At 42.1% G+C, this 27,032-nt stretch overlaps 2 protein-coding genes across 5 annotated transcripts; one reads left to right on the forward strand and one right to left on the reverse strand.

Annotated features, from left to right (window-relative positions):
- The first annotated feature begins 832 nt into the window (after positions 1-832).
- LOC139771021 (terpene synthase-like) lies at positions 833-4,402 on the forward strand. Its single transcript, XM_071703441.1, has 8 exons — positions 833-981; positions 1,613-1,795; positions 1,943-2,088; positions 2,384-2,525; positions 2,976-3,096; positions 3,204-3,343; positions 3,574-3,673; positions 3,812-4,402. The coding sequence occupies exons 2-8, from the start codon at positions 1,730-1,732 to the stop codon at positions 4,048-4,050; spliced, it is 954 nt and encodes a 317-aa protein (XP_071559542.1). The 5' UTR covers positions 833-981; positions 1,613-1,729; the 3' UTR covers positions 4,051-4,402.
- A 91-nt stretch (positions 4,403-4,493) lies between these two features.
- Positions 4,494-27,001, reverse strand: LOC139771023 (uncharacterized). Of its 4 annotated transcripts, XM_071703446.1 has the most exons (7): positions 26,798-27,001; positions 26,446-26,694; positions 11,353-11,413; positions 8,829-8,900; positions 5,608-5,747; positions 5,389-5,534; positions 4,494-5,214 (listed from the first exon to the last, which is right to left on the reverse strand). In XM_071703446.1, exons 2-7 carry the CDS (start codon positions 26,633-26,635, stop codon positions 5,143-5,145), a joined length of 681 nt encoding a protein of 226 aa, XP_071559547.1. In that variant the 5' UTR covers positions 26,636-26,694; positions 26,798-27,001; the 3' UTR covers positions 4,494-5,142. The 4 variants fall into 4 exon arrangements, with proteins under 4 accessions (XP_071559547.1, XP_071559546.1, XP_071559545.1 ...); XM_071703445.1 differs by having other exon boundaries at positions 4,494-5,534; positions 26,832-27,001; XM_071703444.1 differs by having other exon boundaries at positions 4,494-5,534.
- Between the last annotated feature and the right edge of the window lie 31 nt (positions 27,002-27,032).

Raw genomic sequence — 27,032 nt, forward strand, 5'->3', positions numbered from 1 at the left:
TAACACGTCCTGTGAGTTATATTTCGTTGCGAAGCGTTATCATTATTATTATATTTAATTTATAAGTGGATGAATGTATATTCTTATTAATATTGTATCCTGTAGTGTGTTTTATTATGTCTTGAAATTTGTGAAAAATATAAACATCTTGAATTAAATGTCACGTGCCAATAAATTCAAATGCATCTATCTATAATAATGATAGTTATATTTGCTTTCCATGCATATTACATTTATTTTTGATAAAACTAAGTGCGCGCGACAAGAAATAGGACACAATATTTTCTAAAAAATTACAAAATTTATACTTTAGCACGTTAACTGCTATGGTAATTACCTCTATGAGTGAAAAAATGAGTTTATTAGGGACCATTTCTGTCTCTGTTTAGCAAATTTTAATTGATCAATGTTTTTTTATTGTTCTTGAAAAGTGCATGGCTTTTCTATATAAATAAATTCACCGAGTAGAAGACTTTTAGAAAGTATTTATTAGCAATTTTATATACTGACAATTTAATAGCATAACGAATAATCCTCGAATGTAACATTCACAACGACCAATAAATCAGCAATTCTGATATTACGCACGGAGATCTGCGTCTGACCTTTATAGCCTTTACTTCTCTTATTTCAATTTCGATGGTCCATATACTACTTTAATGGATTTTTATTTTACATATTTATTAACCTTTGACTGCGTGCCGACTAGATTTGTCCTGGAAAAATAGAAAGAATGCGCCCGGGGCATCGCTTGTATACAAAAGATAGGCGCGAGCGAGAGAGTGGGGAGCGCTCGCCCGGCGACGAGCAGTAGCGCAGAGACCACGAAAGCTATCGGTCTCCTCGAAAGTATAATATGAAGATTATTCTCTCTCTGTACTGACCCAAGTCGTGTATCCTACCCCGAGATCCTGACATTACCGAGAACGTTCATAACAAGATTTGTCAGACTTGAAACACAGTTCCGGTTGGAGTAGTAAAGTAAAATCCCCCTCTACACCTAATTAAATCGATTCGATTTAATTTTTGATGCTATGTGCATCTAAATAACTGTAAAGAAATTATTGTGAAAAGTATTACCTCAGCCAGGGTTCGAACCTGGAACTTCCTTCATTCCGTGAAGGTGTCGTACCAACTCGACCACCGAGACATGTGGTGATATTTATCGCAATAATCTATTATTAGTTGTAATATTACGCGTACTTTCAGCCAGAGTGATTTAAAATTCGAAGTATAGGCTCCAATGGAAATTCACGAATATAGAAAACGGACTAACTAAGAACCAGGCGCGGTAAATGATGGGCGAAAGTTTTATTTTTATTTGCATTTTACAACCTTATCTTCCAAGATATGTAATTAAAAGATACTGGTTGGAAGATATGTAAAATAGAAATAAAAATAAAACTTTCGGGAGATTTCACTACTCCAACCGGAACTATGTTTCAAGTGTGACAAATTTAGTCGGCGCGTAGTCAAGGTTGGAAGATTAGGTTGTAAAATGCAAATAAAAATAAAACTTTCGCGCATCGTTTACAGCGCCTGGTTCTTAGTTAATAGCCCACGCATAACCGTGAGTCCCAAAGTGGGTTATATCCGTGTTTATTTTTCCCAGAGCCGTTACTCTTGCAACATCGAGATACAATATAAGCCCGTAGACTGGCATACATTTAGTTATTCTGTTCCTGTCAATCAGAGAAGAGACATCACTTTACCGCAACTTTAACGCAACATGACGGACCCAAGGAAAGTTATACCTTTCTATTATTCGCTAGGCGGTGACACGGAGGAGGATAAGGTCAGTCCTATATAAGTACCATTCTCCCTTTTCTTCTTTTAATTTTATATTTCAATTCTCTATTCAATTCAACTTTCGTATCTTACGTTTCGTTTTATTATTGATCTCATGCACAATAGAATGAAAGTCATGATTTTTGTCGTATAGAAACTTTTGAAGCCGCTTGAATACATTGAGCGATGGCATAGGTGTACAAAATTAACACTTGTTTTCAACTACTGGCTTAAAATATCCCCCGATAAACTGCGGCAGATTGACGAAATCATAAGCATTGTCTACAACGCGTGCATCCTGTAAGTTACATTTTATTGTAAAGCATCATCGACTTTTATGTGTGTGTATGTGTGTTGTTAATTTTATAAATTTGAACACATGTAGATAATATAATAGTTACATTTGCTTTCTGCATATTGTATTTATTTATGTTAAAATCAAGTGCGCACGACAAAAAGTAGGACATAATATTTTACAAAAAAATTAAATTTTATTCTGTTATTTGTACTACAGTTTCTCTTTTTCCAATTATTAATAATATGTATTTTGACATAATAATTTATACTAAAATTATAAAATTATTTTAATATATAGATACGATGATATTCAAAATAAATCCATTTTGCGAGATGGTATTCCTGTTACCCATTCCATTTATGGGCTTTCCGGCACAATAAGCGCCACCAATTACATACAAGTTATTGCTATTGAAAAAGCTCTTCACTTACATCCCGCAGTAAGTATTACAGTTGTAATATACTTTTCGTAAATCCAATATCCCTCATTATTGAATTGAATTTAGACTTTTCAAGAATGTCATATTTTTTAATCCACATTACTATATTTCAAGAATATTATATCATAGATAGTTGAATTTATAGCATTAAATGCTTTTTAACAAGTTTGTCCTCAAGTAATTTAAAAACTTTTAGAAGTAATAAAGACGATGTGTGTGTGTGTGTGTGTGTGTGTGTGTGTGTATTTGAAAGGTATAACATTATTGAAAAATCTCACGACATGTTTGCAATTAAGCACTTATAAAACTGTATACATATTTCTTTTACGATCAGCACTGTATTGATTACAACCAGTACTAATTCGAAGCTCAACAAAATCGCGTCAATATATTAAATTTTGTTAAATACAACATAAATTAAGTTATCTATTTTTATATCTTAATTAACAGGCAGTTAAAATCTTAACTGAACAATTACTGGAATTTAACAGAGGCCAGGGTATGGATATGTATTGGAAGGACAATTTAATGTGTCCAACTGAAAACAATTACAAGATGATGGCGGAAAGAAGTAAATGTTTATGATTTTGTGATAACTTTTATTATCTGCTGAAACAGAAACTCCATTTTAAAAACTAAATTACATATATAAAATTCGAATAATAATTAATTTTATAGAGGCTGGTTGGCTGATAAAATTGATGGCAAATTTAATGAAACTGTTTTCAACGTGTGAAATAGACTTGTCCTCGTTGTTAAATTTAATGGGATTTTATTATCAAATACACAATGACTATTGCAATTTGTGTATTTGTAAGGTAAGTAATTTGTTTAATTTTCATTATTAATTTGATTAATTTTCTATTATGCGAATTGGGTCTCGGAACCTCTTGAATGAAAGGTATAGATATAGATTCTCGAACGATAAAAAAAATTACTGTGACGTGAGATTCATTTTCTCGATACTGGGGTGTAAAAATCACTCAGGGTGCCCGTTCCCAGGGTTAATTAAGTAAACTTGAACTAACTGAATTTGTTATTATCACAGGACCCGAACGATGAAAGTTATTGCGACGATCTGACCAAAGGGAAGTTCAGCTTCCCTATCATACATGCCCTTAAATACGATGATGACAGACAAATAATAAGTATCCTTTAACAAACATTATGTTTAAGATAATATATGTACTTACTTGACGTAGGAAATTATTTATTAAATACGCATTTACTTTCGAAATTTTTATAATTCATAAAATTTAAACATATATCCTTAATAAAGCCTATAGATATTCTAAAACAACGAACTACGGATACGAATCTTAAAAGTTATTGTGTGACTTTGTTGGAGAAATTTGGTTCTTTCAAATACACGAGGGACATACTTAAAGAACTGAACAAAAAAATTAGGATTGAAATTGAACGTTTAGGAGGCAATCCATTTTTAGTAAAAATGCTGAACGAATACGAGAACGAGGTGCTGTCCCATTGTACTGAAGCTGAAAGTGATGTTGTAACTAGATTGTAAAACGTCGAATATTTCGTTCAAAAAATAATGAATAATTTTCGTTTATAAAATTGTTCGGGCAATCGTATATTTCGTTTTTACAAGATACATTATAACACAGAATAGATTGTTATGTAAAGTTGAAACATTTATTTCTCATTGAAATTTAATCTTGTATATTTTCAGATTGTTTGTTAATTTTCTCTTTACATAATTATACATATTGTACAATATAACATTACTAATTGTAAGTATATTAAATAATTGTAAGTCACTTATTTTATTTGTAAGCCTTATTTATCGCTATATGTACCTCTTTATCGTAACTTTTTGGCGACAGCATCAATAGTATAATAAAATATCTTATTTAATATTTTTGCAATAAATTTTATTTTTTTTAAGTATCAAAAAATGGAGTTTTTTTCAGCGTGGTTTTTCTATATAAATAAATTCACCGAGTAGAAGACCTTTAGAAAGTATTTATTAGCAATTTTATATATTGACAATTTAATAGCATAACGAATGATCCTTTATAATGAAATTTTACGGCTGTTTTGTACATGTCATGCAATTATACATTATTCATTTATATCTATATTTATATATCCTAAAAGACATAACGTAGAGAAAATTATACTTATATTATAGATTATTACATGTAACTAACAAGTGTCTAAGAAAAATATTCGCGTATATTCATTCCTTCACGTGCACGCATAGAGATAGGATACCTCGCATCGTTTTTCCTATTTCGCAAATCTATAAATTCAATTTCTCTCTCTCTCTCTCTCTCTCTCTCTCTCTCTCTCTCTCTCTCTCTCTCTCTCATCTCGTCTTTATTCTTAAATTTACCGAATCTCTCATGAGATGACTTCTCCGACACTCTCTCAATTTACACCATTTTAAAAGGCATTATTCGGCCTCGTACATTTCTCGCATTCGTTCTTGCCGCATATGTAATCGGGTGCTCAATTGACTCCTCTCTTAATACGCGACGAGATCGAGTCGAGGTCCATCGTCTAAGGACTAAGACAGCGTGGCGATTTGACACGTCCTCTGTTCAAGCTCGCTATCCTCGTCGGATTCGCTGGCCCAGGAGGACCGTCGCTCGTGTCATATCTCACCGTCGCTGTCCCCGGGACAGCGTCCTGGTCCTGACACGCCGTCATCGAGAACCTCCGTCACCTCGTGAAACAGACAGATAATGGGTATGGGGTAAGGGCGAGTCGAGAAAAAAGTATATTTCGTAATAAATCGATAAATAAATATTTCATGAGAGAGAAACCAAGAGATTGACATTAAAATTAATTCACGAACTTTTTGCAAAATTATTTGATCGCCCACCTCGGGAGCACTCACCAGAACTTCCTCGAATCGGTCATAATTCTCCTGCCTGGAGTTTAAGAGGCTCTCGCCTACCGAGTCGGCGCCCGATTGGCAAGGATCTCGTCGTCCTAGCGCGCTCGATGCAATATGCAGCAAGGACAGTACCGCCAAGAGGCCGGCTGCAAGCATATATATATATATATATCTGTCAGGAGCTCACGGAAATAGAGTTGAAGGAGCCGGCGTCCTTACCCGCGACGTAGGACAGCCAAAGTCTATTGGGTCGCCACGCTAGAATGCAGGACAGTGGTAGGTAAAATAACGCCTTTCGCCAGCCCCGCGTGGCCGCCAGAACGCTGGACCAGCAACGCGAGCAGAGGGAATCCTCGTTCCTGAGAAAACAAAACGTCAACATACATATATCGTTTTCTCATAAAAAGGATCCGCGAGATTAAAAGAATTATTTTCTGGAATAACGTTTTAAATAAAGAATTTAAATAAATTAAACAATTCGATATATCTAAAACCCCTTTTTATCTCTTTTATTCCACTATTTTTTATTTTAGAATTATTTTAATTTTATTTTAATTGGCTCTATTTATTTTAATTGCATGTTGAGAATTGCATCGATTTAAGATTATATCCTATTTTTCTTGCCAATGTGTATTTGACACATTATAGTTACGGTTCTTCAGAGCGAGCGAGATGTTCCTCAGACAGTTGGTGCAGCATCGTAAAAGTATTTACGTGATCGAGTTATCTGACGTTCGCGGAACTAGAGGATTTACATGATTTACATTCGATAAACAGAAACTTTTGCGAGAACGACGTCTTCCGCTGAATGCCGCAGGCGAGCAATCCAGCCTTTAGTCTTCATTATGGCCCATCAATTCCACTTAAGTTTCCTTCTTAAAGAGGCGGAGCGGTAAGACGATTTTTCCATCGATACAACTTTCAAATACTCTTACCGAGTACCCTCTTTACGGAGATTAACAAACTGAATTCCGAACGGGCAAAAGAGATCAAAATATAAAAGTCCGACTTGTCGTACCTGCACCAGTATCCTGCACATTCGGTTTTACGCTACATTCTTTATATATTTTTTCTGGCTAATGTAATACACGCGAGAACGTTTGTCTAACTAAAATGTTAACGTGCGCAGTGGCAATTGCGTTCGCAATGCAATTTCGCCGCGGTAACTGTATCGAAAAAAAAAATTACCGGGAAGCGATTTGCCCGAGCTTTCGAGATTGTCGAGGAAATCTCCGCGCGGAGATAATTATCACGCGCGTTTCAGAGAGCTGCTAATGTACGAAATTAGCCGTCGCGGCAAACGTAAACTCGCCTAATCAGCTCGCGGAAGATTAATATACGTCATTGTGGCGAGGAAAATGGGAAAGCACGACAATCGTCTTTACGCAGCATGCGGGTCTCGCAGTAGGGACCTACAATAGGAATCTTCCTGTCCTGAAAAGTGGTCGAGAAAATCGACAAGATCAATTTAGACAGAAAGGTTTGTCTTTGAATATTCCTTCAATAATTAACTCGCTGAAATATTTTTAATTGAATTTGCCCTCGATGGAAGGAGACCGAGAGAAAGAGAAGATCTGACGGATCTTCATCCCCGCGCGAACGGATATAAAAGAAGATGTCTCCATTGGAAATCCGCTTTTCTGCAAAGCAATGTTATCTCTAGGGATATCGAGAGGGCTCGATCATCTCCGCGTAGATCGGAGTGATCGATCGTTCCGACTGGCAGTTTTAATGGCACCGTCATCGGAGACATAAACTTCCGCGGCAGCATCGATTCCGGACGGATCGCCAAGCTAAGTTACTCGTTAAAACCGTAGATCCTGCAGAACTTCTTTTAATACTTCCTCCCCCTAGCTTCCGAAGAACGCTGGCGACGTCGTCCCATTGGTCGCCGTCTCACGCTGATCGATATGAGCAACTTAAATGATAAAAACTTGCCGATATAACCCGGCTCGACAATCAGGACCAAATTTACCGAAAGGCTTGTTGAAATTTATTAACGTATTAACTCTATCGGGAGACATAAGACAGAAAATACAGCGGTCGGAGATATCTGAATGAATTAATCGAGGGAAGCGCCCGCAGCACACGCGGGAACGGTATAATCAGCTTGTTAATTAATTATTGTATATATCTCCGCAATTAACTTCGAAGACGCGGGGAAATTTCCATCTTCATTTTGAGCCTTGCATGACGCATTTATCTGGCTTAAAGATGATTACCATCGGCGGCGCGGCGCCTCACCATCATCCCCTCCGCATCCGCGAAGCGTTATCTAGTTGCCGGTAGTCTACCCGTGCACTTTCCTCGCCGCTCCCCCCGCTCTCGGGAAATGCGGGGAAAACTGGGGCGAACTTCCGACCTGCTTGGTAATTGCCGGGCTGGCTTTGCGCCGCTTCTTTTCCGTGTTACCCTGTTCGGACCTCGAACGGTGTAATTCCCCGGGGCCCTCTCAACCCACCCGCCTGGCCGTGTCCGCCGAGCATATTGTTCCCGATATACATACACGGACTAATTTCGGGCAATTTGCAAAGTCACAGTACACTCGCGTTTATACGTTCGTACATGAACATTACACCGAGAAGCTTATGTATTAAAACCTGACCGCTTAATTTTCTCTCTCTCATGTATTTTACAAATACATCATTATTTTCAATTAGAGAAATTGCCATTTATGATCCGAGCTGGATCTTGGTAGCCTAATAATAATATTCTGTGAATTTTGTATACTTTTTCCAAACTTAGCAAACTGCGCGTCGATTTTTTATCGGTCTTTAACCTTCCTAAAGTACTCGCTTAATTTTTTTATTATAATTATATTCAAGCTTAGCTTATTCAAGAGAGAGAGAGAGAGAGAGAGAGAGACGATTCTATATCAATCTAAAGTCATGTTTTATTATTAATCGTTGCAAAAATCACAAAATGTTTTTTTTTTATTTTAAAATGACAATATGCAAACGACGAGAAAATAAATGTTGTCAATATACATGTCATAATTTGAAACTCGTCTTTCTCGTTTGCGATGCATGTGGAAATATTTCTGTATACATGATAACTTTAAAAAACACACAACTAACTCTGTCCTTTTATCGAGATTCGATAATTTAAGGGTCTCTATACTCGACGGTTCGCGTATAGATATAGTATCTATTGGATACACGGTCTATGTCTCGCTACGGGTACACTTGATGCGAGACACCACCGTGTCTCTTGATTAGGCTACCAAGATCTGAATCTACAGCCCGGACCTTAAATGGCAATTTCTAATTGATTGTATATTACATCGGTCCTGCTTCACTCATTACTGTCCATAATTATTTTCTTTCTTATACTGGTTCACAAACAAATTTGTATATGGATTAAGTAAACAGATAAATAAGTGAGAATATATCTTTCTCCAAGTGTTAAAATCCACCGAAGCTACGTTCGTCCAAACGTACCTGACGCAGAGCTGCACGAACAGCGTGATGGCCCAAGTCACCTCCAGGAAAAAGATCACGCCCGACGCCGCCCTGTAATCGAAGACGCGCGAGAATTAGCGGACGAAGCGCTGCGTCCGGGGAGACCGAGTGTGACACAAAAGTTCGCGTCCCGTCGTTGGAACATACGTCGCAAGCTCGCTCTGCCCAACGAGGGCATTTCGGATATTTCGAGGGAACAAGAGGGAGAGAACAGCAGCGACTCAACAGAGAGTTTTGCAGTCCGTACGAAGGTGGAACCCCACGCGAAGCTGTTTTTTTCCTTTTTTTTTTTCATAATGGTATATAAATAAGAGTATAAATAAAATAACAATTCCGTCACACGAGAGGTATTCATTTCAAAATGTCCATATATCAATCTGTATCACCGAAACGTGATCCGACTTTGTCGGTGACGCTCGACGGCGCGCGGCGTTAAGGGTGATTCATCCCCGAAAAATCGCTCTGTCGCGCAGTCGCGCGTGATCAATGATTAAGGACGCGCCGACATAGAACCGCGTAAAAAATGCAAGACATCTCTCTCAATTTCCTACTCCGCGAGATTCTCCACGGCGCCAGTTGGGTAATGCCTGTGAAAAATTGCAACGGACCGGACGGGATATTTTTATTTCTTTGCCCCGCTCGTTGTTCGTTGCGTGCGCGCCGATGAAACGCCGGCTACGCGGATACGCGAGGGAATGTCTAATCGAAAGCTAGCGCTCTCTCGTGCGTCGGAATTGAGAGTCGAATATAATTTGCGGTTAACGCCAATGCGTTCTTGTCGACAAATTAAAAATTGAAATAATGATTTACTCGAGACGACTTTAGACGACCCGTGAAAAAGAATTTGGGACAGAGTTTTTGTTTATTAATTTTATTGTGATCGCGAGAGATATACTATTTTTACAATTATGATTTTCCATTCGACTCACCTGGCTTTATTAAATATAGTTATATCAAGACGTTTCGACTATTGATTTGGGTCCTTTTCGAGTATAAATCTATAAATCACAAATTTAATAATCAAACAGCATGTAAATTGTAACTCACCCTACCACAACTGACAAGGAAACCGATACTATACAATAAAATGTTTTAAAAAAGATAGATACCTAAGTTATGAAATCAGTAAATAGCCTTTTACAAACATCTCCCTGGTCATGACATCGCAAGCCAAAGCAGGTCATGAATCTAGAAGCTGAATTTAAACCGATTAGACCAAAAGATAAAGAGATCAACGTTAATATAAATTAAGAGGCTTTACACGTTTCGTATGTCGTATAATCGACAAAATAATCCGTATAACAATAATAGCATCTCAAATTAAAACAAAAGAACTTAAATACTATTTTTCTCAACATTATTTTTGCTTCACATTTACAAGAACTGTAAAATTGCGAGACATTGTGAGACATTCTGTAGTCATAAACTGAGCAAGTTATAGATTCTTTCTCAGATGCGAGCGAAGGGGAATTTTAAATCCGATTAAAAAAGTTATAAGGATATTCTAATATATGTACACGCGTTTAGGACCCGTCAGACCGTCAGCTTCTCCATTTTATCCGTGGCCGAATTAATACGTTGTCTTAAAAATAATCTCGTTTAGACATCGCGCTTCCGTCGCCGATAATCAAATCAAGCCCCAAATTAGATCTCTCAAGAACGAATCGAAAGTGGATTACTCGACGAGCAAAGACGATCGGAGAGATTTTCAGCGTCGTTTATCGCGCTTAATTATGTGCCAGCCTCCAACGAAATGGATTTTATCCGGGAGTTAACGTTGTGTATTTAAATTAGACTGTCGTGTTCACCCTTTCGTTTTACGTTTAGTTAAAAGCGGAAGATTACTTCACTCTCTTCGCTCAATAATTTACTTGTATACATGAATATTTTATTATTTACACAGCACAAAAGAAAATCGAGGAAAAAACTCGTTCGCGATAAGCTTCACGGTGGGGTCCAAAAGTTTCAGTCGTTCTCGTCTCGGATTGTCTAAAACCCGCGAAATGTCCCTTCCGTGAAAACTTCACGAAACCGTGGTCGCGACTCTGTATTTTTCAGCGTTGAACAGCGCAGTTCTAGGTCAGATAAATGATAGCTCTGTCCGGGAAGGAAACGTCTGGTCGCAGTGGACGCCTTTCAGGCGAGTTTTAACAATCTCCGAAACAGTCGCCGAATGCACGACGATAAATTCGCCGCCTTCGGCAGAACGGACAGATAATAATTGCTCCGGCGAGAAAACGGCGAATTAAGAGGAGAACGCGGACGGGGAAAATCTCTGCCCGTAAGATCTCGGTTCGATTGGAAGAAGCCTCTCGGCGTCGGGTCGTCGCGGGGGATGATCTTCCCCGTCGACGGCTCTCCTCCTCCCGATTCGTCCGGGTCTCGCGGACAGCCGGCGCGCGGCGGTCTCTCCCTCTCGCGCGGTGTCGACGCGAGGATCGCGATCGGAGGGCTGATAATGCGTGAATTGAATTACGGTATACGCATGTTGAATTATCCTCACGTAACGTAAAGCCCCATGACGTGCCGATGGTACGCCACATCCGCGCCGACGCCGCACACAACTGCAACAGAGAGAAAGAGAATCAAAAAGATTGCATCCCCCGTGCTCGCCCCGTCCGATGAATCCCTTCATCTCGGGGCCGGGCGCTATATCAATATCCCGCCGGGAATCAATCCCTTCGATCGGAATTATATTTCGCGCCCCGGACGAGACCTGAGTAATTTATAACCGGAACTGCAACTCGCATTGCATGCGAATCAAATTCTGCTATAAATATGTGACATTTTTGGGTAGTGAAACCGCGTCGTGATTTTCTTTGACGTTGCTCCAAATAGCATCTTACGGCACTCTCCTGATTTTTTGCATAAATGGTCACCTGGGGTGATTTTTACAATCCAATTAAAAGTCATCGTTATTAATTACATATTGCATATTTTTTATTGTTCTATAATTTATTAGCACTTGAAGATACAGTATGCATATAGGTTTACTCTAAATTTTCTTTAAAAATGAGGAGAAACCAAAACATATTTTAAAAACGAAAAAGGCATTAAAGTTACTGTGACGTGAGATTCATTTTTCCGATATTGAGGTGTAACCAGATTTACTCCAGGCGTTCGTTCTCAGCTTAAGAGATTATCCGTTTAATTCTATGACAGAGTTTTTCGATCTTCCAACTTTTTTGCGAAAATATGCTCTTTTCTCTTTCGCGTCAAATCCCATCTGTCCTCTTCGTCGAAGAAAATACATCTGTATATTAGAAGTAAAAGAATATCGTATCTCCAATATTAGAAATTGAGAAAAAAAACAGGATTTAAAGTTTATTATTCTAAAATAAAAATTTCCAGTACGACTTTTTTTAAACATTGTATTTTAGGAACTATGTGATAACGGATATATCAGACCTTTTACCATTATACAATTTAAACTCCTGGTATATTGGAAAAAAGTATTAACTTTAATGTTGACAAAAACTGGATACGATTCTTTACCTCTGAGGTGCAGAAATATTTTCAGGGATATTTCGCGACACAAATTCCCCTTGCACGCGCATGCCGGTGCATTTAATTACAGGCCAGATACTCGCTCGTGTATATTCCAAACGTGAGACTGCATATGCATTTCGAGGTTTTTTTGCCATTCGATATAATATTGTTGCGACAACGAGGCGAAACGCTCGACAGCTCGCAGACTACGAAATGGGAGTGAACGAGAGAAAGCTCTAGGCTAGGAGAGATATCCTGTATCCTGTATAAAACACGCGCGTAATATTCCATTAAGAAAGGTAAAGAGAGAAATTTCCATTTGCAGAGAGAAAAAATGTTATTTTTAAATACAACCTCACGGCTCGCAGTGAGGGGAATATCAATAAACGATATACCGAAAGGTATCAAACATATATGAGAGGATACGAGTCGCCCGTGGCAAGATACCGCGAGAGTATCCCGCATTAATCTCCGCATCTCGGCGAATATAAAATTATTCTATTGTACACGTCGGGGAGAGAATGTACACGCTGTGCAAGTATCGCGTGTACACAATAGATCGACTATATTCCGGCTTGACAGGAAATCAATACGCAGCAGGTTCGAATTGGATTTTTTTCCTCGCGACGGATCAACTTGAGCGTCTACGAGGAGGAGGGGGGGCGGGGAAGGGGACACGGGACAAAGCCGATCATCTCGAATCGATGTAATTGCCCCCGGGAGAAATCGTGGGCTGTATGTGTCAGGAGAAATATATGAGATGATTGCTCGTAGGAGGAACTCATCTTCGTTCGCGATACATGAAGCTAATTGCGAGCGAGATATACTTCGAAGTCACGATGACGAAAAGGGGAATTAGTTATCGATCCATGAGAGAGATGACTTCTTAATTCGATGTCTATTTAACGGAAGGGTATAATACAGGAATCGCTAAATAAAAAATATCAATTAAGCGAATTTCTTATTTTGACATAAATTTAATCGAACTGAGTCGAACTGTGACGGGAATTGCTAAATAATCAATTATTGAAAATCAATTATTGTGCTATTCTTAAGAAAGCTGATTTCTTAACTTAATCATCGATTTGATCGGAACGTGTGATAAGAGTCAACTGAATGAAAGACTCGGTTATCGAGCCCGTTCCTAAAGCTGATTTCTCAATTCGACACCGATTTGATCGGCACGTGTGACGGGAGCCGCTAAACCGCCTGATACGATCGTTATAATGTCCAAATTGTCAAACAATGGCGACAAGCGCGTGCTGATAACTAAGTGCTCTGATCTGTCTGGAAATTGTGCTCTCCATCAATCTGCCGCTGTGACGAGCCGACGAGAGGCGACTTGTGGACTTGTCGCTCTCGACGGAATTTTTTTTTTTTTTTCCAAAATATGATCCTCGAGGAGCGAGATTTCGATTTCAGTTCCACGAAAGACTAGAGTCGGAAAAAAGGATTAATGAAATCGAAATTAAAAAATATCGGTCACTCTTTCGCGTACAAGTTTTATCGCCGCGCTCAACCGAGGTTTATATCTTCAGCCTGTCGGTGCTGAAATCTCCGGATGCAAAACACAGCCGGACTCGCACAGCAATTCCTGAAGACAGCGACGGAAGGATATCAGAGAGCAGTCCGTGAAAGGTCCTAATTGCAAAAGCGGGCGCGATCAAAGGGCTTCTGAAATGAAATAACCGGGCATACGGGGGAAATAATTACGCGAGCCATTAGGGGAACTTCCGTGACACGGCGCGTCGCGAATGCAATTAACAATAACGATTTTAAGAAAGCCCTCGTCGAGCGGCGGCGTTTTCAACTTTAATGGACAAGCGTTTCAGTGGCAATTTCACCGATCCATACTCGGGGAAGAATTATCCCGATCGGTGAGGTCCAGCGTCGGTCGAAATTGATTGGCATTAATATAGCCATTGATTTTGTGTTAACGAATTCATCCTTGTTAACCCCTCGAGTTTGTTCCCAAAACTTTTTCTCGATTCCAGACAAACCGTCTCGCATCGATCCCGCATCTCGTCCTTCCGCGCTAAATCGCTTCATGGTCAAAAGCCCTAAAGTTTCGCAATTATCGTCTCTCTCGGCCCGCAAACACAAACGATGTATCCCTGTAGGTATCCTTTCGCAGGGAAATTCAACACAAACAGAGATGCGACCGGATGGGACGCACGCGTGTGTTTGTGAGTCGTGTTTGTGGGCCCGACGAATTTGGGGAAACGCGAGGAGCGATGTATTATTCAGAGGGCGAAGTCTCGAGCAACTTTAATAAAGGGAAAATCCGGCTGGCGACGCGCAGCTGGGATACTCGGCTGTCGCCGGCAAGGAAATATTTGCGGAAAATTTTACACTCCTTATCCGGCTTCCGCGGCGTCGCTGTGTATTCCTGCGTCTTATGTATTTATGAGCTCGATGTCGCGCCGGAAGAAACGGAATTCAATGCGGAATAAGCACCGATTATTTTTGCCGCAATCCTTGGGAAGATGATGGAGAAAACGAGGAGAAATAACATGTTCATTAAACATAAAAAACTCGCTATTCGATTACTTTACTAGCGCTCTTTCGATTTCCATTTTTTTTTTTTTGCGTGGCTTTAATCCGGGAACGGACGCCTGGCAGTGAATTTTACACTCCAGTATCGAAAAAATGAAGCTCACGTCACAGTAAATTTAATGTGATTTTTTTGTTTTTTAAATATTTTTTTTAGTTTCTCTTTACTTTTCTCAGAAAATGTTGAGTAAATCTATATCTGTACTTTAGAGATAAAGAATCGTATCTCTATAGTTTTTGTCAAAATGAAATTAATTTACTTTTTCTAATATATCAGGAGCTTAAATTGTGTAATGATAAAGGGTCTTTGTATCCATTATTACTACTTCTTAAGATATAATGTTTAGAAAAAGTCGTATTAGAAATTTTCATAGAAATAATAAACTTTAAACCCTGTTTTCTTTAAATTTATAATAACGGCAATGCGATTCTTTACCTCTAAGGTATAACAGATATTGTCCGTAAACTCTAATAAATTATAGAACAATAAAAAAATATACGATATATAATAATTAATAACAATAAGTTTTAATTGGGGTGTAAAAATCCGTTGCCGGATTAATTTCCATTTAACTCGACTTTTTGAACAAAAAAGACGTGAGCACTCGAAAATTCTGTGGAGTCTACGTTTATAAATTTTTGAACCTACAGTGATGTACGGTCTTCGACGAGCGTTCCGGAAGCTCGCGGGGATTCCGGATGCGAATCCCGTGTTCGCCGGCAGGACATTGTCGGACGGTGGTTCTGCGACTGGCACATGAATTGACCACCTGCGGTCACGCTGGTTTCGCGTCGCGAGTGAATTTCCGGGGCCGCATTGTCCTCCAAGATGTTCCATCGGGATATCCATTATCCTCCCGCGGACAAGAGGTCGCCAATCATTTTTCTCGAAAATCAGATTTCCGCAGGAGAGCGCAGGATATTTTCCAATACGCGAGCGAGCTAATAGACGTACCGTCGTACGCTACTGCAATGATTAACTTAATTGAGCAATCTAGGTCGTTCAATTACGACAAGGTAGAATGGTAAAAATAACATTTTAACAACATCAAATTGCCCAGACCGCGAAATAGAAGCTCAAAGCTAAAGAAAGTTGCACAGTAGCGACAAAATGTCGATGAATCCAGGAGGCACCTGACGGGGAAGGGGTGAAGGAAAAGGGCAAAAGTCTCCCTAAGGATAAATAGTGGCCTGATAGGTCGTTCTTTCTTCCTTAATTTCTTCCTCCGTCGCGGAAACGAAGACAGATTGGCGCGATCGGATTCCTATTTCGCGATCGCGCGGGGTCTCCCCTGCGTCTTCCTCTTTATCCTTTTTTCTATGTCTTGCACTATCTCCCCCCCATCCCCTTCGTCCCGGCTTCGTCCCGATTGCGCGACGAGTCCGCGCGGCCAGCGAGCGGGGAAATCCGAAATGCCCGATCCCGAGTTCAATTAGAGGCGCGTTGCCGAGGCCTTCCGGTGATGCGTCCCGGCAATGCAATTAGCCGCGGACGCCACTCGTGTCGTCGAGGGTGTCTCAACTGTCTCACCAGAATAGGGGCGAAAGCGCGCGATAATTAAGACGCCAGACGGCTCGCTCTCGAATATAATTAGGCATCAGCTGACTTCGCAAGAGGCCGCTCGTCGCCGGCCCAATATTCGTCTCGCGCGAAAACAACGCTCGCTTTTTCCGCGTGAACGCGTAGGGCGAAGGTTCTCTCGAATTGATTCTCGAATTCCTCGAATTGGAGAACGAGGGAGGAAATGAAAAATTCTCTCGGCGAGAATGGACGAAAGAAGTTTGCCCTTACTTTTAATTCCAAGAGGGTATCTCGCCCCCCGACTGATAATTCAATTACGACTTTCGCGAGTGTCGGTTCACGATTCGCATTGCAATCAGCTCATTTCGAGAGGACTCGACGCTTTCTTCTCAAAGTCTGACGACGCTAAAGAAATCGCGGAAGTTTTCCGTACCGCCGCGGTATATAGATAATACGGGACGCGCGCGGTGGACACGCGGGGTTCAATGGGAATTAATTTAATTCGCGGCGATCGAAGGGTATATCCGCCCGTCCGTCCGTCGCGTCGCCGTGAAGATCGCATGCGTCGAACGTTTCCGACGGCGGAGCACACCCCCGATGGAAATTGAGTTTCCCCGAGTTTTCCGTCGCGACGATTCGATTTGTTCTGCGACATCGTGACGAGCGGCACGGAAAAGTTTTTACTCGCGTACGTAGAAGGGGAGCGGAGAGAAGAGGAGAACGAGAGAGCCCCTCCGAATCGCACGATCGCAAAAAAAAGCGGGCGAGTGGGCAAAGAAAATTGGGCGGACAACATTTCGCGAAATGATGGATGCGCAACCCCCAAACAGAATCCTTCCTTTGAGAGATACGGGGTGTCCGCGATATCTCCCGAGCGGCTGATATAGGAGTACATTCATCATAATTTTCGGTGCATTTTAAATCTATTTGCTCGGCTTAGTGAACGTGATTTCCGGGGAGAAAACGCTTTCGGAAGCGCACCGAAAACCGGTAACCGTGTCGCGCAATTTCTCTCTCCTTCTCTCTCTGCATCGCATGTAAAATGCATCAACGCAGGAAATGCGGCGCATCCGCGATCGTCAGTGGCGGTGAATTTCGTATGTTACGCAATGGCCTGCACTTTAGACAGGAGGAGGGCACGGGGGAAACGGGGAGGAGAAAGGGAAGAGGGAGGACAGGACGATGTAACAAATGCGGCTCTCACCGGAATTAAAATTGAAAAGAGAGACTCGCAGTTAATTCCCAAAGTGCCGAGAAAATTTTTGGTTCACGTTGGAGCACTCCACATGTGTCCGCGACACATAGAAGCGGACTTATCTCGCGATCCTCGCGAGTAAGCCCTGCTTTGCCGTGCAGTGAATCTCTGATCCAGATTTAATCATCGAGACACGTTTAATATCGAACATTGAATAATTCCCGCAAATTCGTCCGTTTATCGAGTTTCAGATCGGAGCTGAGGTATTTCTTGCTCAGATCCTTCAATCCTTGATTGTTCCCTCTTGTGCGTGCTTCCACATGGCGCAATAAAGATGTTTTTATACGGTCGAATAAAAATATTTTTACGTCGAGTGATAAAGAATGCATCTACCGTCGGCGCGCATTATCGTAACATCTCGACGCGTACATTTCGCGATATTTTCACAGGACCAACGAACTCCGGGATATACGAGGACATAAGAAATTCAAAACGTCAGACTTCTCATCTACCATCATTTCGCTTCTTCCGTTTCTGGCTACCCCGTCACTCCGTCATTTACGCTATGAATTGAATTATATTGCGCGATTTAATATTAATTACTTTTTAATAATTAATATTAAATTTTGAAGCTAAGTCTTTTGGATTAAATTTAAGAAATAATTAATAACTTCCTTTTATCGTTTTTCACGTAAATTTTATTTAGAAATCTCTCTCTCTCTCTCTTTCTCATGCACGTGCGCATAAATAAGATTGATTTTCTAGAGATAGCTGAGGCAAAATTCCTACCACTAAATTGTGTCCCAAATTAAACATTGATCTTTCGATTTACGATAGCGAATGGGGATACATATGAAGCGCTCCTCGGCCATTCCTTCGCCCTAGATCGAGAATCCGTCTGGTTTGCCGGGTGAAGGGAGAGGTCGATGGCCAATCGTGTCAAGAATAAAGTCTCATTATCGACGACCTTTACGTCCGAAGGCGTACCCTATATACGTTAGAACAGGGCATAAAGACGGAGAGCCGTTCTCCTCATCTTCTCCCGGTCGGAGCCCGGCCTTAAACTTCACCGCAATGAGTCTCCGCGGATATAAACTTATGATTCACAGTATGTCAACCCGGGCAAACTTCGCAGCTGCGCGCGTGTTCCGCACGGTTTACACTGGCTGCACACGACGGTGGATCCTGATGGTACTTGGTGCAGTAACTAAGGCAGGCATTATCTCTATACGACCAGAAACCCCGTTTTCCACGCCGACGAATACGCGGCGACTACGACGGAGACGCGTCGTGAGAGATCGCCCGAGACGCTCTTGGGAGAGGAAGAAGACAAAGAGAATCGCGATTTTTTCTCTTCCTCCTTTCCTCCCTCGCGGAAGTAAACCGGAACGGTAAATCGGGATAATAAGGACGCTCCCATCGATTTATCGAAAAAATTAGTTGGAATTTCAGTTTCCCTGCGATTATAAGAAATTATTAGCAGATCTGAAGCTGCAGAAGAAACGCTCGGTTGCGTCGCGGGCGCGAACGTGTACGCGAGTTTTTCGCTTGGAAAATTCTACTGGGGAAAAACTTCGCGAGCCCTGGAAATCGCATTTCGTTGAAAGATGCAGCGCTGTTGCAGTCACCGAGAGAATTCACCCTGTTAAATTCGTAGTGTCAAGTTGTAACAATAATAATAATAAATTTATTGTATAATGCACAACAAAGGCTGTGGTCCATTTGATGCTACGAATCTTTCCTCATTGAAAAAAAAAAGGAGAAAAGCAATGTGTACATGCTCTCTCACTCAATATTCATACATAGCTCAATTTGGATCATTTTTAACCATTCCTATAGATCGCCACTGGCCCTACTCAATATGTTGTTAATTTAACTGAAAGAATTGAGTTGAAATAATATTGCTTTGCGTTAAAATAATAAATTTCGGCACACACGGTAGTTAAAAATAACAAAATGTTATTTAACTCACGGTATTAGTTTAAATTTCATCCTTTAACATTTAACAGTGCACGTATAATTGCACCGAAAATGCGAAATGTTCTCGTGAACACGTCTCGAGGATCAGAGGATCAGCGAGATGTGTCGGATCAGCTAATCGATTCAACTGGATTTAAGTACTTAGTATTTATGCGCGAGCGGTCCACAGATATATATATATATATATATATATACATTATATTTTTACATTTCTCTGATGTCTGCAATATTTATGTATTGTTTTCTCTGGCGCCAAGCTAAATACGGGAGATTTATTTTAACCGTTTCTAAAAGGTTTTTCTTTTCATGGGGCGACGTCGCGACGTCGAGTTCCCCACGGCCAGTCAATTAGCGAAATTAGGTCGTTAGCCGGGCGTACTCATTGTACGGGGCTTTCCTGAAAGTAACGCGCGGAAAAAAGGGACGAGGAAGCAAAAGTGGCTGGCTTATTTTAACGAAAACACTGCGGGACATATCAAGTGGCACGTTCCCGGAGACACGCGCGCGAGACAAGCGTGGGATGAATAAAACGAGAGAGGGATCGAGAGACGCGGCGCGGAGAAAGGGAGGTGATTGCAGAAATGTGGGAATAGTCATGGAAATGGCGAATTTTCGAACGAAATGTTAGAGTAAAATTTTTGCCTACAAAATTCGAGAAGATTATTTACGCAACTTTTAAATCAAATTTTCACATGAAATGTATCTCGATAATATAATTAAGTTTTTGAAATAAATTTCTGCTGAAAAATAGAATTAACCGATATCATATTCTTTTTCGTTATATTTCTTTATGTCGCTGGTAGAAATAAAATTTAATTCGACCGCTAAAGTTCTTCGACTTTCAACGTTAACTAAATCTTGAAAAATTCTGCTTGATATTTCGCTAATAAAAAATCAATTTAAAATGCGCATTTAAAACAATATATTTCCGCTTTATTACTGATTTTATTCCTTATTTTATCAGGCTGCATAATTTCAGAAGAGAAATTATAAAAAGTGAAAAAGAGAGAGAAATAAAATACAAAATAATTTACTAAAATATGTAATAATATACCTCTCTCTCTTAATTTCGCGAAAATATCGCCTTAGTTTCCGCACGTGCGAAAGTAATTCAGGTCACTCGAACATCGGACCTGACGCAAGAATGAGGAAATATCTGACCGTCGAAAGATTTTAATGAGATTTTTGGCACGCGCTGCTTTTCACCGTTTAATTAACAAGTCACAAAGTGCAAAGTGCAAGATCTACCGCAAGCGTTCGTGGGAATCGATTCTCTCGGATTCGCGACGTTCCGTAAGTGCTTAAAAACACTTCGTCGCGGCGGAGAGAGAGATCACGGGGATGAAGCGTCTCGAACCGCAGTAAATTCGCGTTTTAACACGAGTTCGCAGTCGCGCGCCCGGGAGACCGCGCGTCCGTCCGCATTCGCATCGGCATACGTTACCGGCAAAGTTTCGTTCCGTTTGCCTTAAAACCTCCGGTCCCGCGGCGCCGTTTCATAAGTCCCGTAAAGTGACGAAGGGAGGAAAGAGAGAGAAAGAAAAGGAAAAGCGCCCTAGAACACTCGACAAGTTAAAAATCCAGTGGTGAAAAGAGTTGTTCGTTTTATTTTTAACTGTTCGCCAGCACGATTTAGACGATCTGTATAACGAATATACGGAATCTGATAAACGCCGATCGCTGTTTCGGCGTTCTCGGCCGGGGGGGGGGGGGCAGGGGGCGTGTTTAATCCGTTTTCCAGTGCTACGAATGTGCCTCGCGAATGCATAATGCACATACCAATGGCGCACGAATAGAGGATGTAATTTGTACCGGCAACTGATTCTCGCCGGCTTAATCGCATCGCGCAAATTAACGGTGATTTACGCTTCGATACGAATGGCAAGTGCATTCGGTGCGGGCGGCTATAAATTATCGCCGATCGCCTAATTGCCGTTTTACATTTCCGTCGTGAATTTCCAGGAGAGAGAGAGAGAGAGAGAGAGAGAGAGAGAGAGAGAGAGAGGGGGGAGCGGCGTAATGCACGATCTCCTGAAATCCGTACTGTCCATGTCCATCTATCCGCGATTAGCATGAGAATCGAATTAAAATTAAACGTATTTAACAACAGAGTCGGATGGATTTTTGTATAGCACTTTGTATTCGATTTATCTTCGTTTATTCGATTTGCCTCCTGTATATATATTAATACCCCCTCGTATTATGACAGGCTAATTTACGAGACGCGTCCGAATTACTTTTCAAAACAGCATATTCGCTAATTGCCGTAGATAAATGTGAGTAGCGTTTATTAACTCGTTTCCCCGACAATTCAGCTCATCGAGTTTGAAGGATGCTGTCAGAGCGAGTACGCGGAATTATAAACGGGGGAGAAGCGGGCGCCCGGTGGTCCAGCGCACGACATTTACGTTGTAAACGAGAGAGAGAGAGAGAGAGATAGAGCGCAAAGTTAATCTGATTGCAGTTTATAATTTCAGAGGATGTGCCGCGCGGCAGCGATTTCGACGGTCCCCCTCCTCCCGCAGACTCCCGGAAACTAATTAAAGTACACGAATGCGAGATCACGCGGGGCGCTCGGTCTAACGGTCTCGTCGCGCGCTGCGGATGGAGAGCCTTGCTCCAGTTAGCGAGGGTCTCCGTTACCATCCACTGTGCCCCTCTGTGTCCTTATTAATCCTGAAACTCTCTGCATGCGGGATTATCGCGCGACCGTAGGATCCACAGATTCCCCTCCCCCTCCTCTACCCCTGTCCCCAGGATCACCAGGATCTCATCCCGAAAGAATGGCTTGTGAAACTCCTTTTTCTTTAAGATTATAAGGTCCAAAGAAGACTCGCGAAGACTCCGAACGCGATAGTCGCGATGCGCGCGACGAGGAAAGTTTGTTCTCGGGTTGCTCGCGTAACAAAATATCTCCCTGGTTTGTCCTCGTTACGAGGAGTTACGAGCAATCGAAAGTTCGAGCCCCTCGGGTCGAATCGGACGTGAATTCGTCCGCGACGGAATGGTATTCCTAGCTGCCCTCCGCCCTCGTTCGTTCCCTTTCCTCTCCCGGAAGTCGCGGCTCGCTCGAGATCTCCGGCGACGAATGTCATCTCGCGAGACGACGACTCGCGACGCGACGACGTCGAGTACGTGATATGTCGTCCGCGGTTTCCGGAGCTCCTCTTCAGGAGACAACGAATGTAAGGGAGGCTAAAAGTGGAGCGAACTTCCCTGGACCGACCTTCCTGGAAACCTTGATTATTCAAAGCTCGGCGTGCCTCGCCCTTGATATTTTAAGCCTTCGCCCAGCGACGCTAATCGAGAGAAATTCTGTAAATTCGCATAGTGAGAAAGACCGCGTCTGCCGCGATTTAGCGTCCTAAGAAGGATTTAACCCTTAAGATCACTTGAGGCTACTGTCTAGATATGGGCCTTGCAACTTTGATCGCGTGTATAACTCCGGATCTAATCAACCAAATTTTAAAAAATTATATATAAAATAACGGTATAGAGGACTGAAGAATATAATAAAATCAGAAAAATTGCCAATAAAATTAATACTAAATTGTCTAAAAATAATTTTTGGAGACCTGCACGCAACATGAATGAGCGAAATTGACTCTAGGTCCATGTATGGACCTAGTAGCCCTTAAGGGTTGAAGGTTGAAGGTTCTGACCGCGGCATCGCGTATAAAGGTGCAAGATCGCCTCCCGGATCAATCTCGCGATCGCGAAATAGGTACTCGCGTATCGCGTATCTATTTCCGAGGGATGCTGTGTACCAAGCGGCGCATCGACGTCCCGCTCCCTTAACGGCCCCGCCTGCGCGATAAGTCCTCGACGGTAAATCAACGGCATTTTATCGACAGCACGTCCAAAGGTGCGAGCGGGGGGGGAGGGTGGAAGCAGAGAAGGGACGGAGGGGTCGCGCCGGTGGATGGCCCGCGGGGGCTTGTTTTCCGGTTGCAGCGGCGCGCACAGCCACCGCACTCCGCACAGCACAGCTGCACCGGGGCCGACCGCACCGTCGCGTCCCGCGTCGCGTCGGAAAAACGGCGAGCGTCGGCTGTGGCTTTTCCGCGCCGTCGCCCGGACCAAGATAACGAAATGCCGATATCCGACCGCGCTGTATATATGGCCCGGTTATATTTATATCCTCGCGAACAGCTCCGCCCTGCAACGACCGCCGTTGGACCGGCGGGAATTCTGCGAATTCCGGACCCGGGGTCGCGCGAGTTCCAACCGCCGCGCCGCGAGCTTATCCGCTAACGTAATCTGAGAAGATTCCATCCACCGGGAATATATACAAGAGTATATACTACAGAAGAGAGAAAGAGAAAGAGAGAGAGAGAGAGAGAGACGGGAATATGTAGGATCCTATCTCAGGTTCGCCACGTGTCCTTTTCAATCATGGATTCCTCGACAAACTCTGACGGAGGGTTTTCTCCCTCGACTCCGTTACCGGCGCGCGATGAGAAAAAAGAAAAGTAATAACACCGTGAAAGATTTACGCTTCAATTCGCACGTCGTTATCAGCGGCGAAATTCTTTTTTGTCTTTCTCTTTCTCTCTTTCGTTCTCGTTGTCTCACAGCGAGCGCTCTTTTCCGGATTAAACCGGAAAAGTCGGATATCGCGAATGCGGGGGTGTCTCGGCGCCCCGACGACATAAATAACGGCCGGTTTGTATACGAAACTGCCAGCGGTTTCGCGCCGCTCGCGGTCGCGAGATACACGCGACAATTGCCGTCGCATTGTTCTTGCGTGCCGCCCTTTATTCGTCATCGTCGCAGATATTGCCTTAAAAAATTAAGGGCACGAGATAGCAGGTGGCGCGAAATGGATTGATCCTCGCGTGCTATTTGTTTTAAAACCGGTTAAAAAAATTTTAAAAATATCCTCGATATAATAAATATCGAGCCATTGTGCGCGAATGACATGTACATGTGCGTATGTGTACGCAGATGCGAGCCTGTGGGACAAATTGAAACGGGCGCGATAAAAGCATCGCGGAACAAGCGCGCGACATTATTACGCGACGTGGAAAAAAAAACGATTCGCGAAGCGACGAATATTCTTTCGGGGGGGGAGAAAAAAAACATTTCGTCGCGCGTTAAATCGCGAGCAACTTTTCCCACAAAAATTCCCGTGGCCCATTACGTCACCCGCGAAGGGGTAAAATATTTTGTTTTGCGCTCGCGTGGACCAATTAAAAACGAGCGAGCTTTTCAACGAGTTTGCCGAACGAACGGAATAAATGGCAGAATAAATCGTTAAAAGAGAGAGAAAAGTGTACATGTGTGTTACCTTGTTTAATATATGACACTTGAACGCAACAAACGCGGACAAAAAAAAAAGAGATCGCGACGTCCGTTCAGCATTCGAGAATTCGTCGAGTCCGAGAAAATGCGGTAAAAAAAGTTACGAACATCCCACACACGTTCCATGATTTTGGTAAAGGTTCACGGCCGTTTGGCACCAGGAATTAAACGCACGTAATTAAACGTCAATGGTCAGATACGACGTCCGGACCCCAAAACGCTCTCGGGCTCGCCATTCATCCGTTCGATCGACCATGCACGCGCGCGCGCGCGCGCTAATTGTTCCGCGAGGGGAGAAGAGGTGGTGGGTGGACGCATTAAGTGTTATCAATTAAGAGACCGGACCAAAGCGCGAGCAACTAATCCCCGCGTCGCTTCCGATGGATGATGAGTCAGCAGCGTCGCGACATGAAGCGTTTCAGTAGCCGTCGTCGTCGCCGTCGCCGTCGCCGTCGCCGCGTCCAAAAACCTCCGCAATTCATTTGGAGATAATGGACCAGCGGATCCGCCGAGAGTATTTTTCGTCATTGTCCGTCGCGGCGTGGCGGGGGGATGAAACGGTCGCAAAACACGGAGGGAACACTTTATTACTGACAACCAAACTTAACGGAGTGATTCTAAGCGTTTGGGAAATATTCATCGGAATATTTTAGTCGTCGTTCAATCATTTCCAGCTCATTAGACATCCCCGACATGGTAAACAATATGAGAATTAATTTACATTTTTATCTAATAATAAAGTTATATTGTCTTTGACTTATCATTTTGTTATCGTTTGCCGATTTGTTTTTCTTCGTAAGAATCTTCCTAAGAATTCAAAGTGTCTGGAAAGTAAGGGACGCGCCCTACGCGCCCTGGAACTTTCGCAAAAGTCCGATAATGTGAGCGGCTATTTAAAACGAGACCCGCCTTCTTCATTCGAGCGGACCACGAGGGAATTCATCTCGGGCTGCTGTTTTCGCCTGTGCTATAATGACCCATTAATATTAAGCAGATGTAAAGAGCCTCGCCGACAGAGTCCCGTTTGCCTTCTCTAAGCGATAATGAGAAGCGGTGTCCGCGCGCATCATCTCCATTCTGATTCGAAGCGGAGAAGATCGTTTTCATTCTGTCGCCACTGCCTCCTTCTCGAGACAGAATTTTTAATCAAACCGAGCGAAAGTTCCTTTTTTTTTTTATTTGTAATCTGTGATATCGCGTTATTAATCCGCCTATCCTCTCCTCTAATTTTTTAGATTTTTAATTAACAACTGTATATTGATATTGTTAATTTATATATCAATAATTTTTGAATTTCTACCCCTTTGTACGTACATTCTTCGACAGAAAGTCCATCTTTCTCAATGGAAAATTTTTTGGATTTTTGATTAATAATTAATTGTATATTAATCATTAATCGTGTATCAATAATTTCTGAATATCAGCCCGCTTGCACATCCTTCGACGAAAAAAATTCCGTCTTTTTCGACGGAAAAATACTACCACCGTGTTTATAAGCTCGGGGAGACGAAGCGTACGGTTATTAAATGCGATATAAAGTTATCGAGACTCACCAATAGCGGTGCACACCCCTACGATCCTCGTCATCGTCGACAGATGATGCGCGTCGCTCGGCCTTTCGTAAGTAGACATATCGCCGGCGGGATCCTTCGTCTGCGTTATCATGGGACGTCCGATAAATCTTTTTAACAAAGATCCTGCGGGAGTACACGTCGCTCGTAACTGCTCGACCGATATCTTCATAAAGATCTTTATACAAATTTTATCGGTGTTCTCTCGGGTTTACCACACATAATCGTGCCCTGGAAAAAATATGTATAACCAATATTAAAAGAAATTGCATAAGATAAAGAAAAAGGAAAATTTTCGTTTGAAAATTTATCTGACTATATAGTGGACGGTTACGTTTTCTCGATCGCGAAGGGACGGACTCGCTTACGAGTAAACTCTGCGGCAGTCGTTGCGCCGGGGGATCGAAAAATCCGCGTCGCAAACTCTCCGTAAATTTCTCTTTCGTTTCTTCGCGTACTTATTTCGCGTTATTTCGAAATCTTGACGTGCCGACAAGACCTTTCGCCGGGCTTCGAAGCGTCCTCCACCGTTGCGGGCTCGCGCGAAACTAAAACTAAACGGAGTAAAC

This window comes from Temnothorax nylanderi, unplaced genomic scaffold, assembly GCF_030848795.1.
Source record: "Temnothorax nylanderi isolate EJ_2023f unplaced genomic scaffold, tnyl_v1.0 TNYL_tig0035_pilon, whole genome shotgun sequence".
Taxonomy (NCBI): domain Eukaryota; kingdom Metazoa; phylum Arthropoda; class Insecta; order Hymenoptera; family Formicidae; genus Temnothorax; species Temnothorax nylanderi.